The following is a 20000-nucleotide window of genomic DNA, read 5'->3' as shown; positions in this document are numbered from 1 at the left end:
TGATGGTGATGATGAAGATGATGGTGATGGAGATGATGGTGATGAAGATGATGGTGATGATGAAGATGATGGTGATGAAGATGATGGTGATGAAGATGATGGTGATGAAGATGGTGATGATGGTGATGAAGATGATGGTGATGATGAAGATGATGGTGATGAAGATGATGGTGATGAAGATGATGGTGAAGATGATGGTGATGAAGATGATGGTGATGATGAAGATGATGGTGACGATGAAGATGGTGATGAAGATGATGGTGATGAAGATGATGGTGATGATGATGATGATGAAGAGCATTGATCAGAGGACCTAATCGATCAGAATGATCGGCTTCAGGACGGACAGACTCACCTGTGGATCCAGAGTCCTGCAGGTCCTCCAGCCTCCGTTTGGACCCCCTGGTCCCTCCCCGGGGGGCGGATATCCCGGTTCCTGGGGGGTTCAGGAGGAAGGCCATCAAACAACCCGTCCATCACTGTCCCCCATTAAAAGCAACCAGTTAAACCAGTTTAACTGTGATACTGACCCCCCCTGACATCCTCCTTCTCCTCTTCCTCCTCGTCCCCCCCCAGCTCTGGAGCTGTGAGGAAAAGACCGTCAGAGGGTGAAAGAACAGACTGACTTTGGTGACGCAGTGTCCTACCTTCATCCTCCTCCTCCTCCCCATCAGGATCCATGAAGGCCCCCCCCTCGTCCTCCAGCTCGTCCCCAAACTCTTCCTCATCCATGCTGCCCAGAGACACCTCCTCGTCGTCCAGGTCGTCCAGGTCGTCCAGGTCCGACTCGTCCGAGTCGCCGCTCCTGCCTTCAGGCTTCACGTGTCTGACAGCAGATCAATCCATCAATCAACTGATCGATCAATCAACTGATCGGCTGGCCGATCAATCAACCCATCAATCAACTCATTGGCTGACCGATCAATCAATCAATCAACTGATCGATCAACCGATCGACTGACTGATCAATCGATTGAGATCAATGGATCAAGGCCAATTGAACAGACAGAAGTCAGTGGGCCGTCGCCATGGAGACGGTCCCTCTGGTTTCTATGGTAACAGGAGCGTCTCACCCGGCGAAGTCCAGATCGTCGTCTGACAGGCGGGAGAAGAACGAGTCGCCCTCCAGGGAGTCTGGAGGAGAGAAGAGTGAAGACCTGGAACGAATGGACCCCCCCATGACCTCACTCCACCCCCACGCCCCCCCTCACCCAGGATCTTCTCAAACTCCTCGTCCTCCACGTCCTCCACGCTCTCCTCGTCTCCATCTCCTCGCCGCCGCTGGAGCTTCTTCTCCTGCTGACGCTTCTTGAAGAACCTGGAGAACCGACAGAACCTCAGTCCAGAGGGTCAGAACCTCAGTCCAGAGGGTCGGAACCTCAGTCCAGAGGGTCGGAACCTCAGTCCAGAGGGTCGGAACCTCAGTCCAGAGGGTCGGAACCTCAGTCCAGAGGGTCGGAACCTCAGTCCAGAGGGTCAGAACCTCAGTCCAGAGGGTCAGAACCTCAGTCCAGAGGGTCGGAACCAGGTCCAGAGGGTCAGAACCTCAGTCCAGAGGGTCAGAACCTCAGTCCAGAGGGTCGGAACCAGGTCCAGACCTAAACCTAACCCATGTCCAGGCTGATCCAGATCCAGACTAGAGTCACTTCCTGTCTGTGCCCCTCAGAACGTGGTCACATGACTCACCGGTAGAAGAACACCTGATCCACCGGGATCTGGCTCTCGTCTCTGGACAGGAAGTCTTCAGAGTTCACTGGGGGACACACAATACCGGTCACATGATCAGTCACATGATCAGTCACATGACACCAGCAGCGTTCAGAGGGACTCACCTGGCAGCGCGCTGACGGCCGACCTCTTCAGCGCCACAGCGCCCGTGTTCCCTGAGGACGAGACCTGTCAGACATACCCTGCCCATTCTTACAGACCCCACCCACAGCATTGACCCCGCCCACTCACGTTTGCCCCTGGACTGCTTGGGGTTCCTGAAGACGAAGCGGTCCAGGAACCTGATGAGGGTGAAGTCCTGCAGAGGGTCACCAGAGTACTGGATCGGGTCGCCCTGCAAGCCAAACAACACCCATCAGGTGGGACCCGGTCCCACCGGACCCGCCGGTCTGAGCAGCAGGGGGCGTGGCCTCTTACCTGCAGGAGCATCCTGGCAAACAGCGACACTGACGGGTGGAAATGGAGGCAGAGCTGTGGAGACACGCCCTGTTAGTGGACCGCCCAGTCGTCATGGCGACGATGGCCACCGGGCCCGCCCACCAGGACCACCTACCTTCTGCAGCTCCCACAGGGGGGCGCGGTCGGCGCCGCAGAACAACGGGTTCCGGTGCAGTGGCTCGTAGCTCCGGAGGCTCCGCCCCCCTGGACGGACCACAACACACCTCTAAAACATCCCATCATGCTTCACTTCAACAACATGCGTCAGACGGGCGCGGCGCCCCACCTTCCATGTTCTGGTGGTGTACCCATGATGCCGTGGGCTTCTCCTCCTCCGGACGAGGGGGCAGTCCTTCCTCTTCATCGCTTCCTTCAGCGAGGTCCCTGAACTCCTCCTCCTCGCCGTCCTGAGTGGACACGCCCAGGAAGGTGAGACAGAGGCGGAGCTTAACCAGCACGTCTGATTGGTGGCTGTGTTCTCACCCCGCCCTCCTGCAGCAGCTGCTGGAGCCCCGGTTTGACCCGCATCACCTCCGACACCAGGTAGAGGGCGCCACACGCGAAGGCGGGGCCCTGCTGGGCGGCGACCTGCAGGAGGCGCCGCATGAAGGCATGGACCCGCCTCAGCGCCAGGTCTGTCTTCAAGGACCGGAACAGCAGGTTCAGGAGGGGTGTCGGCCTGCAGGAGCCCAGGGCCGGGTCCAGGAGCTTCCTGTGGGGGGATGGGGTGGGGCGTTACCTGTAGATAGGGGGGCGTTACCTGTACATAGGGGGCATTACCTGTACGTAGGGGGGCGTTACCTGTAGATAGGGGGCATTACCTGTACGTAGGGGGGCGTTACCTGTACATAGGGGGCATTACCTGTACGTAGGGGGGCGTTACCTGTACATAGGGGGCATTACCTGTACGTAGGGGGGCGTTACCTGTACGTAGGGGGGCGTTACCTGTAGATAGGGGGGCGTTACCTGTACATAGGGGGCATTACCTGTACGTAGGGGGGCGTTACCTGTACGTAGGGGGGCGTTACCTGTAGATAGGGGGGCGTTACCTGTACATAGGGGGTGTTACCTGTACATAGGGGGGCGTTACCTGTACATAGGGGGCATTACCTGTACGTAGGGGGGCGTTACCTGTACGTAGGGGGGCGTTACCTGTACAGAGCCACGTAGTAGCGGTCGGACACGCCCTGCTGGGCGTCCATCACCTGGAACAGCAGCGTGAGCGCCTGCACCGCCGTGCTGAAGCGCCCCAGGTGCGCCACCTGGAACAGGGTGTCCAGCTGCTCCTGCACCTTCTGGTCGCCTGGCCCGGCATAGGGGTACGCCCGGTTGACGCCCGCCAGCAGGGCGCCCAGCATCTTGGACTGCAGGTCCTTCTTCCTGATGCAGGCGCTGAAGAAGGAGAAGTAGATGGCGATGAGCCGGGAGGCCAGGGGGGCGTCGCCCGGGGCGAGCCGCACCTGGCTGAGGAAGCAGATGGCGTAGTACTGCGCCCGGGCGCCTACGTTGGGGCGGAACAGGAGGCGCTCCACCTCGCCGCACACCACCGCCCGCATGTTGGGGTGCTGCTGCAGCAGCCCCCCCAGCAGGTGCGCCGCCCGTGCTGCCGTCTGGTAGTCGGGGTCGCCCAGCTTGTTGACCACCTGGCCCAGCAGCGCCCTCTCCTGCTCGGGGCGTGCTGCCAGCAGCTGGTGGGCGGTGCTCAGTGCCCGGGCCTTGGCGGCCCCCACCGTGTCGCGGCCCAGGGCGTCCAGCGCCCCCACGAAGCGGGCCACCCGCTGCTTCAGCTGGGCCTCGAAGCACCAGAGCAGCAGCCGCCGGTCCCGGGCGTCGCGGTTCCCGCTCGCCCGCTGCTCCAGCTGGTCGAAGGGGTGCTGGGCGAAGGGGCGGAGCTTGCGGTCCTCGGGCAGCAGGTCGGACAGCAGCAGCTCCCTGAGCGTGTCCAGCGCCATCAGCCCCGCCCGCCGGCCCCCCGGCCGCCCCATCAGGGTCACCAGGGCATCCACGTGCTCCAGCGTGTGCACCGGGGCGTCCTGCACCAGTAGCGTCATGGCCGCCATGCGGTCCGCCAGCACGCCCGCCGACACCACCGTCTTCATCCAGCCGGCGTTGGCCCCCCCCTGGAGGCTCCGCCTCCTGCGGTAGAGCTCCACCTCCGCCTCCAGCAGGCGGCGCGCCAGGCTCAGGTAGCGCGCCACCAGGGTGGGGTCCTGCGGGGAGGCGGAGCTTTCGTTGGCGTAGTCCAGGTGGAACCACTTCCCCCCCGGGCGGATCAGCAGGACCCCCCTCTGCTGGAAGTCAAAGACGCCCGACGCCGGGGGAGGAGCCCCAGCCGACGCCCGCTGGGGCTCCTCCCCCGGTTTCTTCTTCTTCTCTTTCTTCTTCTTCTCTCCCTGCGGTGACGTCGTCACCTGGGGTGACGTCGTCACCTGGGGTGACGTCGTCACCTGGGGTGACGACGCTGGGTCTTCCGCCGCTGGAGGCCGTTTCCTCTCGGTGGGGGCGGCGTCCCCCCCAGGATCGTCGCTGATGACCTGCAGACCAGAGAACGCCCGGACGCCCAGCCTGCTGATGAAGGCCTCCAGCTCGCCCTCCTCCAGGTCGTCTATCGCCCCCTTCCTCCCCCCGTCCACCAGCTCGTTGGAGTCGTCCAGACCGGCCAGCAGCACGTAGTCGGCCTGGGGGGAGAACCGGGTCAGAGAAAACGGGTCAGAACCGGGTCAGGACCGGAACCAGGGGGCAACGGTCCGGCCTGCCCCCTGCCCCCCTCACCCGGACCTGTTCCCGGTCTGTTGGCTCCACGTGACCCCCACAGCCTCACCTGCGTCCCCCCCACAGCCTCACCTGCGTCCCGCCGAGTCGCAGCACCTCCTCCAGGCTGAACTCCTCCTCTCCACCGTCATCACTTCCGGTCCCGCCGCCGGTGCCCCCCTCCCCGGTCGGATCCTCCGTCTCCACCGGTCCGGTAAACTCCGCTTTAGCTTTGGAACGACGTTTGTTTTCCGCCGCCATGCTCACAGCATGAGGAGACACGACCCGGATGTAGAAACTACGTCACAGCCGAGTTTCCGGTCTTGAGAAGAAAACCGTTTCCGCTCGTGACATTCAAAATAAAAGCATCGGCGTTTATCTGTCCGTTAAACTTTTTGTCAGGTTTTGTCGAGTAAAAATCTCAAAATGCCTCAAATTCACAGCCACAGCTTACCCAGAAGGCACTGCGAGTTTAATCCATAAGTGTTTTATTTTACTGTATTTAATATTTCAATAACCAATGACGATTCTGTGACGGTCGAACCAACAAACAAGAAAACAGTGACGCGAATCGGGTTTGTTTGTCATTGTGAGTCCAGAGGACCGTTTCCTGTTTCCAGGGATTTGCCCCAGAGTGTCTCCATCCCATCAGGTGCTCTCATGCTTCCAGAAGTCTCCCCAACCCACCCCCTCGATCCCCGTACCCAATCCATTGGTTCTCACATAGGGAACATTTGTTTGTCGACCTTTTCCCGTAATAACAGACATATACCTGCTCTATTCCAGAAAGATGTTGTTTCTGTTTCACATCTTGTTTCATATTAATCGTTTTGTGAATGACATTGATTGGAACCAGGTTTGGATGATTCCACACAAATATTTCATCTCCTATACTCCTATGGCTAAATTCTTTATTCATAAATGTAAATTCAGCAACAAAAAACCTAATTTTATTTATTTTCTCAAAGATGTTGAACAATATATACAGCTTATTGACAACAAAAAGGCTGTAAAGACCTTAAACATATGTTCTGCTCCGTTTTTGTGTAATGTAAGGACATGTGGTCACAGCCCCAGCAACTCTCTTATATGTTCTCTGTATTGTATACTGTTTTTGTATGCTGTACTGAATCTTCTTTAATTAATTTTATCTTAAATAAATAAATTTAAATAAATAAACATTAAAAAAAGAGACCAGAGGACCGGAAGCAATTTGTTTTATAGTGAAGGTCAACAGGAAGTGACGCCTTCACATGGAGCTCCTTTGGTGTTAGCTTGTAGCTCTGGCTCGATTCGCTGCTGAAGGCACGCGACAGAGTCAACTATATATCGACTTCCGGTGACGGAGGCGAGACCGGAAGCGGACTGCGCTCGTGCTAGCGGCTAGCGGCTAGCCGGTGCACCGGCTCGAAATGACGTCCAGACGGATCCTGACGTCCGGCAGCATTCGGGCTTGGTTCGGAGTCCGTCCCGCTGCCGGTTCCGGTCCCGCTGCCGGTTCCGGTCCCGCTGCTGCTTTCGGTTCCGGTCCCGCTGCTGCTTTCGGTTCCGGTCCCGCTGCCGGTGGGTTCGGACGTCAGAAGGTTTGGCTCGGTTTCATCTCCGTTACCGACCCTGAAGGGAAAAAACATGAATTCACAGCAGAGTCAGAGGAGTGGGATGTCCTGTGATTGGCTGGAGGACTGTAGGACTGTAGGACTGTTAGACTGTAGGACTGTTAGACTGTAGGACTGTTAGACTGTAGGATTGTTAGACTGTAGGACTGTTAGACTGTAGGACTGTTAGACTGTAGGATTGTTAGACTGTAGGACTGTTAGACTGTAGGATTGTTAGGCTGTAGGATTGTTAGACTGTAGGATTGTTAGACTGTAGGATTGTTAGACTGTAGGACCGTTAGACTGTAGGACTGTTAGACTGTAGGATTGTTAGACTGTAGGACTGTAGGACTAGGATTGTTAGACTGTAGGACTGTTAGACTGTAGGACTGTTAGACTGTAGGACTGTTAGACTGTAGGATTGTTAGACTGTAGGATTGTTAGACTGTAGGACCGTTAGACTGTAGGACTGTTAGACTGTAGGATTGTTAGACTGTAGGACTGTAGGACTAGGATTGTTAGACTGTAGGACTGTTAGACTGTAGGACTGTTAGACTGTAGGACTGTAGGACTAGGATTGTTAGACTGTAGGACTGTTAGACTGTAGGACTGTTAGACTGTAGGACTGTTAGACTGTAGGACTGTTAGACTGTAGGACTGTTAGACTGTAGGACTGTAGGACTAGGATTGTTAGACTGTAGGACTGTTAGACTGTAGGACTGTTAGACTGTAGGACCGTTAGACTGTAGGATTGTTAGACTATGACTGTTAGACTGTAGGACTGTAGGATTGTTTGACTGTAGGATTGCTAGACTGTAGGACTGTTAGACTGTAGGACTGTTAGACTGTAGGATTGTTAGACTGTAGGATTGTTAGACCGTAGGATTGTTAGACTGTAGGACTGTTAGACTGTAGGATTGTTAGACTTTAGGACTGTTAGACTGTAGTACTGTTAGACTGTAGGACTGTTAGACTGTAGGACTGTTGACTCCTTCAGCGAGGTCCCTGAACTCCTCCTCCTCGCCGTCCTGAGTGGACACGCCCAGGAAGGTGAGACAGAGGCGGAGCTTAACCAGCACGTCTGATTGGTGGCTGTGTTCTCACCCCGCCCTCCTGCAGCAGCTGCTGGAGCCCCGGTTTGACCCGCATCACCTCCGACACCAGGTAGAGGGCGCCACACGCGAAGGCGGGGCCCTGCTGGGCGGCGACCTGCAGGAGGCGCCGCATGAAGGCATGGACCCGCCTCAGCGCCAGGTCTGTCTTCAAGGACCGGAACAGCAGGTTCAGGAGGGGTGTCGGCCTGCAGGAGCCCAGGGCCGGGTCCAGGAGCTTCCTGTGGGGGGATGGGGTGGGGCGTTACCTGTAGATAGGGGGGCGTTACCTGTACATAGGGGGCATTACCTGTACGTAGGGGGGCGTTACCTGTAGATAGGGGGCATTACCTGTACGTAGGGGGGCGTTACCTGTACATAGGGGGCATTACCTGTACGTAGGGGGGCGTTACCTGTACATAGGGGGCATTACCTGTACGTAGGGGGGCGTTACCTGTACGTAGGGGGGCGTTACCTGTAGATAGGGGGGCGTTACCTGTACATAGGGGGCATTACCTGTACGTAGGGGGGCGTTACCTGTACGTAGGGGGGCGTTACCTGTAGATAGGGGGGCGTTACCTGTACATAGGGGGTGTTACCTGTACATAGGGGGGCGTTACCTGTACATAGGGGGCATTACCTGTACGTAGGGGGGCGTTACCTGTACGTAGGGGGGCGTTACCTGTACAGAGCCACGTAGTAGCGGTCGGACACGCCCTGCTGGGCGTCCATCACCTGGAACAGCAGCGTGAGCGCCTGCACCGCCGTGCTGAAGCGCCCCAGGTGCGCCACCTGGAACAGGGTGTCCAGCTGCTCCTGCACCTTCTGGTCGCCTGGCCCGGCATAGGGGTACGCCCGGTTGACGCCCGCCAGCAGGGCGCCCAGCATCTTGGACTGCAGGTCCTTCTTCCTGATGCAGGCGCTGAAGAAGGAGAAGTAGATGGCGATGAGCCGGGAGGCCAGGGGGGCGTCGCCCGGGGCGAGCCGCACCTGGCTGAGGAAGCAGATGGCGTAGTACTGCGCCCGGGCGCCTACGTTGGGGCGGAACAGGAGGCGCTCCACCTCGCCGCACACCACCGCCCGCATGTTGGGGTGCTGCTGCAGCAGCCCCCCCAGCAGGTGCGCCGCCCGTGCTGCCGTCTGGTAGTCGGGGTCGCCCAGCTTGTTGACCACCTGGCCCAGCAGCGCCCTCTCCTGCTCGGGGCGTGCTGCCAGCAGCTGGTGGGCGGTGCTCAGTGCCCGGGCCTTGGCGGCCCCCACCGTGTCGCGGCCCAGGGCGTCCAGCGCCCCCACGAAGCGGGCCACCCGCTGCTTCAGCTGGGCCTCGAAGCACCAGAGCAGCAGCCGCCGGTCCCGGGCGTCGCGGTTCCCGCTCGCCCGCTGCTCCAGCTGGTCGAAGGGGTGCTGGGCGAAGGGGCGGAGCTTGCGGTCCTCGGGCAGCAGGTCGGACAGCAGCAGCTCCCTGAGCGTGTCCAGCGCCATCAGCCCCGCCCGCCGGCCCCCCGGCCGCCCCATCAGGGTCACCAGGGCATCCACGTGCTCCAGCGTGTGCACCGGGGCGTCCTGCACCAGTAGCGTCATGGCCGCCATGCGGTCCGCCAGCACGCCCGCCGACACCACCGTCTTCATCCAGCCGGCGTTGGCCCCCCCCTGGAGGCTCCGCCTCCTGCGGTAGAGCTCCACCTCCGCCTCCAGCAGGCGGCGCGCCAGGCTCAGGTAGCGCGCCACCAGGGTGGGGTCCTGCGGGGAGGCGGAGCTTTCGTTGGCGTAGTCCAGGTGGAACCACTTCCCCCCCGGGCGGATCAGCAGGACCCCCCTCTGCTGGAAGTCAAAGACGCCCGACGCCGGGGGAGGAGCCCCAGCCGACGCCCGCTGGGGCTCCTCCCCCGGTTTCTTCTTCTTCTCTTTCTTCTTCTTCTCTCCCTGCGGTGACGTCGTCACCTGGGGTGACGTCGTCACCTGGGGTGACGTCGTCACCTGGGGTGACGACGCTGGGTCTTCCGCCGCTGGAGGCCGTTTCCTCTCGGTGGGGGCGGCGTCCCCCCCAGGATCGTCGCTGATGACCTGCAGACCAGAGAACGCCCGGACGCCCAGCCTGCTGATGAAGGCCTCCAGCTCGCCCTCCTCCAGGTCGTCTATCGCCCCCTTCCTCCCCCCGTCCACCAGCTCGTTGGAGTCGTCCAGACCGGCCAGCAGCACGTAGTCGGCCTGGGGGGAGAACCGGGTCAGAGAAAACGGGTCAGAACCGGGTCAGGACCGGAACCAGGGGGCAACGGTCCGGCCTGCCCCCTGCCCCCCTCACCCGGACCTGTTCCCGGTCTGTTGGCTCCACGTGACCCCCACAGCCTCACCTGCGTCCCCCCCACAGCCTCACCTGCGTCCCGCCGAGTCGCAGCACCTCCTCCAGGCTGAACTCCTCCTCTCCACCGTCATCACTTCCGGTCCCGCCGCCGGTGCCCCCCTCCCCGGTCGGATCCTCCGTCTCCACCGGTCCGGTAAACTCCGCTTTAGCTTTGGAACGACGTTTGTTTTCCGCCGCCATGCTCACAGCATGAGGAGACACGACCCGGATGTAGAAACTACGTCACAGCCGAGTTTCCGGTCTTGAGAAGAAAACCGTTTCCGCTCGTGACATTCAAAATAAAAGCATCGGCGTTTATCTGTCCGTTAAACTTTTTGTCAGGTTTTGTCGAGTAAAAATCTCAAAATGCCTCAAATTCACAGCCACAGCTTACCCAGAAGGCACTGCGAGTTTAATCCATAAGTGTTTTATTTTACTGTATTTAATATTTCAATAACCAATGACGATTCTGTGACGGTCGAACCAACAAACAAGAAAACAGTGACGCGAATCGGGTTTGTTTGTCATTGTGAGTCCAGAGGACCGTTTCCTGTTTCCAGGGATTTGCCCCAGAGTGTCTCCATCCCATCAGGTGCTCTCATGCTTCCAGAAGTCTCCCCAACCCACCCCCTCGATCCCCGTACCCAATCCATTGGTTCTCACATAGGGAACATTTGTTTGTCGACCTTTTCCCGTAATAACAGACATATACCTGCTCTATTCCAGAAAGATGTTGTTTCTGTTTCACATCTTGTTTCATATTAATCGTTTTGTGAATGACATTGATTGGAACCAGGTTTGGATGATTCCACACAAATATTTCATCTCCTATACTCCTATGGCTAAATTCTTTATTCATAAATGTAAATTCAGCAACAAAAAACCTAATTTTATTTATTTTCTCAAAGATGTTGAACAATATATACAGCTTATTGACAACAAAAAGGCTGTAAAGACCTTAAACATATGTTCTGCTCCGTTTTTGTGTAATGTAAGGACATGTGGTCACAGCCCCAGCAACTCTCTTATATGTTCTCTGTATTGTATACTGTTTTTGTATGCTGTACTGAATCTTCTTTAATTAATTTTATCTTAAATAAATAAATTTAAATAAATAAACATTAAAAAAAGAGACCAGAGGACCGGAAGCAATTTGTTTTATAGTGAAGGTCAACAGGAAGTGACGCCTTCACATGGAGCTCCTTTGGTGTTAGCTTGTAGCTCTGGCTCGATTCGCTGCTGAAGGCACGCGACAGAGTCAACTATATATCGACTTCCGGTGACGGAGGCGAGACCGGAAGCGGACTGCGCTCGTGCTAGCGGCTAGCGGCTAGCCGGTGCACCGGCTCGAAATGACGTCCAGACGGATCCTGACGTCCGGCAGCATTCGGGCTTGGTTCGGAGTCCGTCCCGCTGCCGGTTCCGGTCCCGCTGCCGGTTCCGGTCCCGCTGCTGCTTTCGGTTCCGGTCCCGCTGCTGCTTTCGGTTCCGGTCCCGCTGCCGGTGGGTTCGGACGTCAGAAGGTTTGGCTCGGTTTCATCTCCGTTACCGACCCTGAAGGGAAAAAACATGAATTCACAGCAGAGTCAGAGGAGTGGGATGTCCTGTGATTGGCTGGAGGACTGTAGGACTGTAGGACTGTTAGACTGTAGGACTGTTAGACTGTAGGACTGTTAGACTGTAGGATTGTTAGACTGTAGGACTGTTAGACTGTAGGACTGTTAGACTGTAGGATTGTTAGACTGTAGGACTGTTAGACTGTAGGATTGTTAGGCTGTAGGATTGTTAGACTGTAGGATTGTTAGACTGTAGGATTGTTAGACTGTAGGACCGTTAGACTGTAGGACTGTTAGACTGTAGGATTGTTAGACTGTAGGACTGTAGGACTAGGATTGTTAGACTGTAGGACTGTTAGACTGTAGGACTGTTAGACTGTAGGACTGTTAGACTGTAGGATTGTTAGACTGTAGGATTGTTAGACTGTAGGACCGTTAGACTGTAGGACTGTTAGACTGTAGGATTGTTAGACTGTAGGACTGTAGGACTAGGATTGTTAGACTGTAGGACTGTTAGACTGTAGGACTGTTAGACTGTAGGACTGTAGGACTAGGATTGTTAGACTGTAGGACTGTTAGACTGTAGGACTGTTAGACTGTAGGACTGTTAGACTGTAGGACTGTTAGACTGTAGGACTGTTAGACTGTAGGACTGTAGGACTAGGATTGTTAGACTGTAGGACTGTTAGACTGTAGGACTGTTAGACTGTAGGACCGTTAGACTGTAGGATTGTTAGACTATGACTGTTAGACTGTAGGACTGTAGGATTGTTTGACTGTAGGATTGCTAGACTGTAGGACTGTTAGACTGTAGGACTGTTAGACTGTAGGATTGTTAGACTGTAGGATTGTTAGACCGTAGGATTGTTAGACTGTAGGACTGTTAGACTGTAGGATTGTTAGACTTTAGGACTGTTAGACTGTAGTACTGTTAGACTGTAGGACTGTTAGACTGTAGGACTGTTAGACTGTAGGACTGTTAGACTGTAGGATTGTTAGACTGTAGGATTGTTAGACTGTAGGACTGTAGGACTAGGATTGTTAGACTGTAGGACTGTTAGACTGTAGGATTGTTAGACTGTAGGACTGTTAGACTGTAGGACTGTTAGACTGTAGGACTGTAGGACTAGGATTGTTAGACTGTAGGACTGTTAGACTGTAGGACTGTTAGACTGTAGGACCGTTAGACTGTAGGATTGTTAGACTATGACTGTTAGACTGTAGGACTGTAGGATTGTTTGACTGTAGGATTGCTAGACTGTAGGACTGTTAGACTGTAGGACTGTTAGACTGTAGGATTGTTAGACTGTAGGATTGTTAGACCGTAGGATTGTTAGACTGTAGGACTGTTAGACTGTAGGATTGTTAGACTGTAGGACTGTTAGACTGTAGGGCTGTTAGACTGTAGGACTGTTAGACTGTAGGATTGTTAGACTGTAGGACTGTTAGACTGTAGGACTGTTAGACTGTAGGACTGTTAGACTGTAGGACTGTTAGACTGTAGGACTGTAGGACTGTTAGACTGTAGGATTGTTAGACTGTAGGACTGTTAGACTGTAGGACTGTTAGACTGTAGGACTGTTAGACTGTAGGACTGCCTGCCTGCCTGTCTGTCTCAGTCTGTCTGTCCGCCCCCCTCAGGGTTACTATGTGAGGGGCTCCATGCTGGGTCCTGATGGTGACTTCATCACGTCTCCTGAGATCAGACAGACCCGGACCTTCTGCCGCCCGGCTGAACCCGCCCCCCCCCGCCCCTCCATGCTGCGACACCTGACCTCCAAGATCCTCTCCACCGGACCGGTGTCTGTGGCCGAGTACATGAGGGAGGTGCTGACCAACCCGGTGGCGGTGAGCTGTCTGTCTGTCTTTCTGACTGTCTGTCTGACTGTCTGACTATCTGTCTGTCTTTCTGACTGTCTGTCTGTCTGTCTGTCTGACTGACTCTGTCTGTCTGTCTGTCTTTCTGACTGTCTGTCTGACTGTCTGACTATCTGTCTGTCTTTCTGACTGACTCTGTCTGTCTGACTGTCTGTCTGACTGACTGTCTGTCTGTCTGACTGTCTGTCTGACTGTCTGTCTGTCTGACTGACTCTGTCTGACTGTCTGTCTGTCTGACTGTCTGTCTGTCTGACTGACTCTGTCTGACTGTCTGTCTGTCTGACTGTCTGTCTGTCTGCCTGACTGTCTGTCTGACTGCCTGCCTGCCTGTCTGTCTCAGACTGTCTGTCCGCCCCCCCTCAGGGTTACTATGTGAGGGGCTCCATGCTGGGTCCTGATGGTGACTTCATCACGTCTCCGGAGATCAGCCAGATGTTTGGAGAGGTGAGGCCCCGCCCCTGAGAGACTGACCACACCTCTGACTGACCTCTGACCTCTGACTCTCCTCCTCCTCCTCGTGGGTGGGCTCTGTGCTGGCGTGTTCCTGTACTAATGTGTTTCTGGCATTGGTGTGTTCCTGGCGTGTTCCTGGCGTGTCCAGCTGGTTGGCGTGTGGGTGGTCAGTGAGTGGCTGGCTTCTGGACGTCCTGAACGCCTCCAGCTGGTGGAACTGGGCCCCGGGACGGGGTCGCTGTCTGCTGACATCCTGAGGGTAGGGGCCCTACGAGAACCTACAGTCACTGTTGTGAGGGCCCCCAGCGGGCCTCAGGTGGTGCAGCAGTGATGTCACTTCCTGTGTGGTTCCTGCAGGTGCTGGGTGAGCTGCGGTCGGTTCTGGGTGATGCGTCTGTGTCTCTGCATCTGGTGGAGGTCAGTCCAGCTCTGAGCCGGCTCCAGGCCCAGAGGCTGACGGGGCCCCTCAGCAGGGGGCCCGACGCCGAGGACACAGCCCAGACCCTGAAGGGGCCCAGCAGTCAGGGGCCCGACGCCGAGGACGCGCTGGTGTACCGCCAGGGAGAGACAGCTGGGGGACTGACGGTGTCCTGGTACCGTCACATAGACGATGTCCCCACAGGTGAACACGATCAGGACCGGGTGGGAGTGGTTTGTGACGACGGCTCTGCCTCCTGACCTCTGTTCTTGTGTTCATGTGGTGTTGCCATGGAGACAGCCTCTTCACACGTTCTCCTCTTCCTCAGGTTTTAGTATCTTCGTCGCTCACGAGTTCTTCGACGCTCTGCCCATCCACAAGTTCCAGGTGAGGCTCCTGGTGTGGTTCCAGGGGGCCGCCAGCAGAGGACGCCAGCGGGCAGGTCATGAATATACACGAGTGTGACGTGTCACCCGTCCCTGTTCCAGCGGACCCCCAGGGGCTGGAGGGAGGTGATGGTAGACGTGGACCCCCAGACGCCCGACCAGCTGAGGTTCGTGTTGGCGCCGGCCCCCACGCTGGCCTCCTCCACCCTGATCCAGGTCAGAACCGACGAGAGCAGGGACTCCACCATGACTCTGGTCCAGGTCAGAGGTCACCTGCAGGTCCAGTAGAGGACGACATGTCCTCAGGACACACCGACATCACATGGTGGAGTCAAGACAATAACAGTCAGAGCGGTTGAAACCAGACGACAACCAGACAACAACCAGACGACAACCAGACGACAACCGGATGACGACCAGACAACAACCAGATGACGACCTAACGACAACCAGACGACGACCAGACGACGACCAGACGACGGCCTGACGACGGCCTGACGACGACCAGACGACGACCAGACGACGACCAGACGACGTCCAGACGACGACCAGACGACGACCAGACGACGGCCAGACGACGGCCAGACGACGACCAGACGACGGCCTGCGACGGCCTGACGACGACCAGACGACGACCAGACGACGACCAGACGACGGCCAGACGACGGCCTGACGACGACCAGACGACGGCCAGACGACGACCAGACGACGGCCTGAGGACAACCTGACGAAAACCAGACGACAACCAGGCGACAACCTGACAAAAACCAGACGACGACCTGACGACGACCTGACGACGACCTGACGACGACCAGACGACGACAAGACGACGACCAGACGACGGCCTGACGACCAGACGACTACCAGACGACGTTCAGACGACGACCAGACGACGGCCTGACGACGACCAGACGACGACCAGACGACGACCAGACGACGTTCAGACGACGACCAGACGACGGCCTGACGACGACCAGACGACGACCAGACGACGACCAGACGACGACCAGACGACGGCCTGACGACGGCCTGACGACGACCAGACGACGACCAGACGACGACCAGACGACGACCAGACGACGGCCTGACGACGGCCTGACGACGACCAGACGACGACCAGACGACGACCAGACGACGACCAGACGACGACCAGACGACGGCCAGACGACGACCAGACGACGGCCTGCGACGGCCAGACGACGACCAGACGACGGCCAGACGACGACCAGACGACGGCCTGACGACGACCAGACGACGACCAGACGACGGCCAGACGACAACCAGACGACGGCCTGACGACGACCAGACGACGACCAGACGACCAGACGACGACCAGACGACGACCAGACGACGGCCTGACGACGACCAGACGACGACCAGACGACGACCAGACGACGACCAGACGACGGCCTGAGGACAACCTGACGAAAACCAGACGACAACCAGGCGACAACCTGACAAAAACCAGACGACAACCAGGCGACAACCTGACAAAAACCAGACGACGACCAGACGTCGGCCTGACGACGACCAGACGACGACCAGACGACGACCAAACGACGACCAGACGACGACCAGACGACGACCAGACGACGACCAGACGACGACCAGACGACGACCAGACGACGACCAGACGACGACCAGACGACGACCAGACGACGACCAGACGACGCCTGTTGGACTTAAGGCGTCCTGTCAGTTTATTTCTGGTAGTTTTCATTTATGTGTTTTAAGTTGATGCTAATTGCTGGTAGCATGCTAACTGCTTCAGCTGAAGTGTCTGATGCTCCTCCCCTCACCAGTTTGGGTGAAAATGTGTTTGTGGCTGACAGGAAGGGGAAGGGCGGAGTCATGTGGAGGTGTGTGCTGAAGGCGGAGTCATCGTCCAGCAGCTGGCACGGCGGATCATCGAGGACGGCGGCGCCGCCCTGATCTGTGACTACGGTCACGACGGGTCCAAGACCGACACCTTCAGGGTGAGACGGGTTCGGAGTGAGACGGGTCTGGGGTGAGATGGGTTGGGGGTGAGACAGGTTGGGGGTCACTGGTTTCCTCTCTGTGTTGGGGGCGTGTTGGGGTCAGGGCTTTCGGGGCCACCGTCTCCATGACGCCCTGTCCTGCCCCGGGTCAGCTGACCTGACGGCGGACGTGGACTTCAGCTACCTGCGCAGGATGGCTGGAGGGGGTGTGGCCTGTCTGGGACCCATCAGCCAGAGGACGTTCCTGAAGAACATGGGCGTCGACACCCGGCTGCAGGTGGGTCCGCTGGCCCCGCCCCCATGTCGTGTCCCACGCACTCCTGAGGCACCAGACACCAGGAGGCGTGGCCCGCGGCGCTCTGATGATGTCACTGAAGCCTGATGTTTCTACTTTCTGTCTGCAGGTCCTCCTCAGGAGCTGCAGCGACCCCCCCACCAGGAAGCAGCTGATTGGCGGCTACGACATGCTGACCCACCCAGATAAGATGGGCGAGCGCTTCCACTTCCTGGGCCTGCTGCACCCCAGCCGGCTGGCCCCGCCCAGGAAGTCAGAGGGGCTGAGCCTGGAGAAGAAGCATCCGGCCCCACCCCCGGTTGCCGGCTTCACCGAGCTGAGCTTCTCTTGACCTCTGACACCCCCCCACCCCCTGCAGGTCCTGAGACGTTCAGGGTCACCGGGAACCGGAACCGGTTTGTCACGTTTGTGGAGAAAATAAAGTTTTGTTCAAACACGACCGAGACTGAGACGTGTTCAGGAACACGTGATTTAAGCTGATCACATGATCACATGTACAGCTAACACCTGCCCTCAGCTAGCATGTTAGCATGCTAAGGTTACACCACTGCCACTAATGCTAAGATGTTAGCAACTGGTCCAGGTTGTGATGTCATAACTAATTTATACACAGATGTCCCTCTACTTACAAAACTTCTCAGCAGGAAAATATTACCTCTAGTTACGAAAGAAATTTCGACTTACGAAAGGTAAAAATACAGTATGTGCTGATCCTCGCAGCTCCTACTGGTTCCTGAATGCAACATTCTCATAGCTGCTCTGCCATTGGCTATTACCTAGCACCCTGGCATCCCATTGGCTAAGAGGGACCTCTGTGTGGAGCTACATAGGTGTCTATGCAGCGTCCTCGTCATTCAGCCCTCGACCCCTGAGGTGTTCTGATAGTTTTATGTAAATATATTAACTTTTAGAGTATTCACTATGGACCCCAAGAAAGTGACGGAGAAAAGAGGAAAAGAAAAGACGAAGAAAAGAGTTTTTTTGTCCGTACAAACAAACAAGAGATGATAGAAAAGCCTGAAAAAGGGATGTGTTTGGTTGATCTCACCAAAGAATATGGCCGTAATGCATCTACAATCACCACGTTATTAAAACTAAAGGAAGTTTAAGGAGTTTAAGGCGTCGCGTGGGTGGTTGGAGAAGTTCAGGAGGAGGACTGGAATTCACTCTGTTGTTCATGGGGGGGCAAGAGGGCATGAACCAAAGAGGGCAAAAAACAATGAGGACAGCAGTTAAAAGGTAAATGACCGTCATTATTATTCTTTGTTTTTTACGTTATACACAACTCTCATTCATTGTGTAATAATCTAATCGTAACATGTATTTGTTACATGTTTTGATGCATTTTTATGCTTCATAAAACATTGATGTCTGAATTTTGGGGGTTTGGAACGGATCAGGACATTTACATGGAAAACGCGTCTCTACTAACGTATTTTCTACTTATGTAATTTCTTCCAGAACCAAGTAACTTCCTAAGTAGAGGTACCGCTGTATATGTAAATAAAACGTGTGGGGGGGGGGGTGCTGGCTGACATCGGCCGGGAGTCAGGAGAGATGCTGATTGGTCACTGAAGGACACCTCAGGGGGGAACCGACCAACTGACCAACCAGCAGCACCGGACAGAGTCCCTCCGGCCCGGGACAGGGACCAGACTCTTGTGCGGCTGAAGGTTCTGAAACCAGTCCAGACTGGAAGTGCTGGTTCTGAAGGGAAACCTGATCCAGGTGAGGACCGTTCATTCAGCTGACGTCACGTGACAGAGTCAGCCGCAAGGGGCGGGACAGAGGAGGCATCTGTCGCTGATAGACGACCTGTGTGGGCCCTCTGTGACCCCCTGCCGGCCGAACCGGGCCGGTGCACCTCCAGGAGTCCCGGTAAAGCGTCCCTGTCCCGGGACAGGACCGGGGGGGTGCAGCAAGTCTCAGGGCTCCTGTCTGGAATATAGTGACGTAACTGATGAGCCATTGCGTCGTCACACCGAGCCAATCAGAGACGGTCTGTTAGTAGAAGAGTTCAGAGCCGCGAGCGGCCGTCAGGGGGCTCCGGTGTCCCACCGTTCCCCCCCGACCGTGAAGGCAGCAGGGAGGGGGCGTGGCTGAGCCTCTGGTAACATGACACCTGTGGCACGCGCCTCCCCCGCTCTGCTTTAATCTCCGCTGAGAGTCAGAGGCACCGGAGCGGCCCGCGCGCTCCCAGACCCGGTGACCCGCCGGCAGCACCGGTACCGGTACCGTCACCACAGGGAGGAGGGGCCATGGAGGCTGTGGGGGGGTGGAGCCCGCAGCAGGTGGTGGACTGGATGACAGGTGAGGCTAGCTGATGCTAACAGCTGAGGCTAACAGCTGCTGTCAAGAAGTAGCCTGGTTCCTGTTGGTAGTTAGCGTTGTTTAGCAGTGGTTAGCATTTATTAGCAGTGCTAATGCCAGTAGAGTTCATGTGAATTAACGGTTTATAGAATAGAGTCATTGTTCTGCGTGACGTCACTGGGGAGACCCCGCCTCCTTCAGGCCCCGCCTCCTGACGCTCATTCTCTCTGATGATGAGCGTCAGGAGGGCCCCGTCCCCCCATCCCGCGTCAGGACGTCGTGTCTGGGGGGCCGTGGGAGGGACCGTGCCTGGGACCAATCAGATCCCAGGCGAATGCTGTGGGCGGAGCCTGACCTGTGGGCCGGTGGGAGTCGTTTCCGGTCGTCACGTAAACAAACAAGTAAACAAAGTGGAAGGGGCAGGAATGGGGCTGGTACTGCTCACACATCACATCGGTGTTGTGAAGCGGTTGCCGTGGTTACTCGATGTCCGTCGGGGCCGGGGGGTTCTGGTGCTGCTCAGGGAACTCCTGCACTTCCTGTTTGTCTCATTTCAGAACTGCTGACCTCAGCAGCCAGGAAATCCGTTTCCTGTTGAGTAGGGTGGGGTCAAAGCCCCCAGTGTGTGTGTGTGTGTGTGTGTGTGTGTGTGTGTGTGTGTGTGTGTGTGTGTCTGTGTGTCCTCCTGGTCTTTGCCCGTGTTTCCTCATCCTGTTACGGTTGGATGGGGTAAATATTCCTTCTGTGGCCCCCTGCTGGGAGGGAGGGGCCCCTGTGAGTG

At 56.6% G+C, this 20000-nt stretch overlaps 4 protein-coding genes across 13 annotated transcripts in view; 2 read left to right on the top strand and 2 right to left on the bottom strand.

The window, feature by feature from the left end:
- LOC137613341 (CCAAT/enhancer-binding protein zeta-like) overlaps positions 1 to 5307 on the bottom strand; it is a 6174-nt gene extending 867 nt beyond the window's left edge. The window contains exons 1-13 of the mRNA XM_068342483.1: positions 5011 to 5307; positions 3319 to 4844; positions 2650 to 2878; positions 2453 to 2573; positions 2282 to 2370; positions 2146 to 2199; positions 1960 to 2062; positions 1833 to 1883; positions 1687 to 1753; positions 1212 to 1318; positions 1074 to 1134; positions 531 to 826; positions 356 to 436 (exon numbers count right to left, since the gene is read on the bottom strand). Coding sequence (XP_068198584.1) covers positions 356 to 436; positions 531 to 826; positions 1074 to 1134; positions 1212 to 1318; positions 1687 to 1753; positions 1833 to 1883; positions 1960 to 2062; positions 2146 to 2199; positions 2282 to 2370; positions 2453 to 2573; positions 2650 to 2878; positions 3319 to 4844; positions 5011 to 5178 — 2953 coding nt within the window. The 5' untranslated portion in view covers positions 5179 to 5307. The remainder of the gene's footprint in view (positions 1 to 355; positions 437 to 530; positions 827 to 1073; positions 1135 to 1211; positions 1319 to 1686; positions 1754 to 1832; positions 1884 to 1959; positions 2063 to 2145; positions 2200 to 2281; positions 2371 to 2452; positions 2574 to 2649; positions 2879 to 3318; positions 4845 to 5010) is intronic.
- A 1085-nt stretch (positions 5308 to 6392) lies between these two features.
- Positions 6393 to 10771, bottom strand: LOC137613342 (CCAAT/enhancer-binding protein zeta-like). 7 transcript variants are annotated; one of them, XM_068342487.1, is made up of 5 exons: positions 9978 to 10274; positions 8639 to 9811; positions 8286 to 8525; positions 7617 to 7845; positions 6393 to 6531 (listed from the first exon to the last, which is right to left on the bottom strand). In XM_068342487.1, the coding sequence occupies exons 1-5, from the start codon at positions 10143 to 10145 to the stop codon at positions 6494 to 6496; spliced, it is 1848 nt and encodes a 615-aa protein (XP_068198588.1). In that variant the 5' UTR covers positions 10146 to 10274; the 3' UTR covers positions 6393 to 6493. The 7 variants fall into 7 exon arrangements, with proteins under 7 accessions (XP_068198588.1, XP_068198587.1, XP_068198589.1 ...); XM_068342488.1 differs by lacking the exon at positions 6393 to 6531 and adding an exon at positions 7428 to 7540; XM_068342486.1 differs by having other exon boundaries at positions 8286 to 9811.
- A 358-nt stretch (positions 10772 to 11129) lies between these two features.
- Positions 11130 to 18197, top strand: ndufaf7 (NADH:ubiquinone oxidoreductase complex assembly factor 7). Of its 3 annotated transcripts, none has more exons than XM_068342491.1 (10): positions 11130 to 11467; positions 13142 to 13348; positions 13742 to 13822; positions 13980 to 14090; positions 14189 to 14453; positions 14578 to 14636; positions 14738 to 14896; positions 16468 to 16611; positions 16718 to 16891; positions 17019 to 18194. In XM_068342491.1, the coding sequence occupies exons 1-10, from the start codon at positions 11297 to 11299 to the stop codon at positions 17238 to 17240; spliced, it is 1593 nt and encodes a 530-aa protein (XP_068198592.1). In that variant the 5' UTR covers positions 11130 to 11296; the 3' UTR covers positions 17241 to 18194. The 3 variants fall into 3 exon arrangements, with proteins under 3 accessions (XP_068198592.1, XP_068198593.1, XP_068198594.1); XM_068342492.1 differs by having other exon boundaries at positions 11137 to 11467; positions 14738 to 14851; positions 17019 to 18186; XM_068342493.1 differs by having other exon boundaries at positions 11319 to 11447; positions 17019 to 18197.
- An 823-nt stretch (positions 18198 to 19020) lies between these two features.
- The window catches only part of LOC137613345 (connector enhancer of kinase suppressor of ras 3-like), a 12671-nt gene continuing 11691 nt past the window's right edge, over positions 19021 to 20000 (top strand). Inside the window, exon 1 of one of the 2 annotated variants that reach the window (XM_068342495.1) lies at positions 19021 to 19219. In XM_068342495.1, the coding sequence (XP_068198596.1) occupies positions 19168 to 19219 (52 nt within the window). In that variant the 5' untranslated portion in view covers positions 19021 to 19167. The remainder of the gene's footprint in view (positions 19220 to 20000) is intronic. The other variant, XM_068342494.1, reaches the window with a different exon arrangement.

This window comes from Antennarius striatus, chromosome 19, assembly GCF_040054535.1.
Source record: "Antennarius striatus isolate MH-2024 chromosome 19, ASM4005453v1, whole genome shotgun sequence".
Taxonomy (NCBI): Eukaryota; Metazoa; Chordata; class Actinopteri; order Lophiiformes; family Antennariidae; genus Antennarius; species Antennarius striatus.
The sequence above is the reverse complement of the archived record's forward strand: the minus strand, read 5'-3'. Positions and strand labels throughout refer to the sequence as shown.

What these genes read in the sequence shown, in the direction of transcription:
- LOC137613342 (XM_068342484.1), bottom strand. Translation starts at nt 10,145, where the DNA reads ATGGCGGCGGAAAACAAACGTCGTTCCAAAGCTAAAGCGGAGTTTACC. An exon ending in TGCGACTCGGCGGGACGCAG is followed by an intron (nt 9,812 to 9,977) that starts GTGAGGCTGTGG and finishes TTCTCCCCCCAG; the next exon opens with GCCGACTACGTGCTGCTGGC. An exon ending in AGCTGCTGCAGGAGGGCGGG is followed by an intron (nt 7,541 to 7,616) that starts GTGAGAACACAG and finishes GTGTCCACTCAG; the next exon opens with GACGGCGAGGAGGAGGAGTT.
- ndufaf7 (XM_068342491.1), top strand. Translation starts at nt 11,297, where the DNA reads ATGACGTCCAGACGGATCCTGACGTCCGGCAGCATTCGGGCTTGGTTC. An exon ending in GTGGGTTCGGACGTCAGAAG is followed by an intron (nt 11,468 to 13,141) that starts GTTTGGCTCGGT and finishes CGCCCCCCTCAG; the next exon opens with GGTTACTATGTGAGGGGCTC. An exon ending in GCGTCGACACCCGGCTGCAG is followed by an intron (nt 16,892 to 17,018) that starts GTGGGTCCGCTG and finishes TTCTGTCTGCAG; the next exon opens with GTCCTCCTCAGGAGCTGCAG.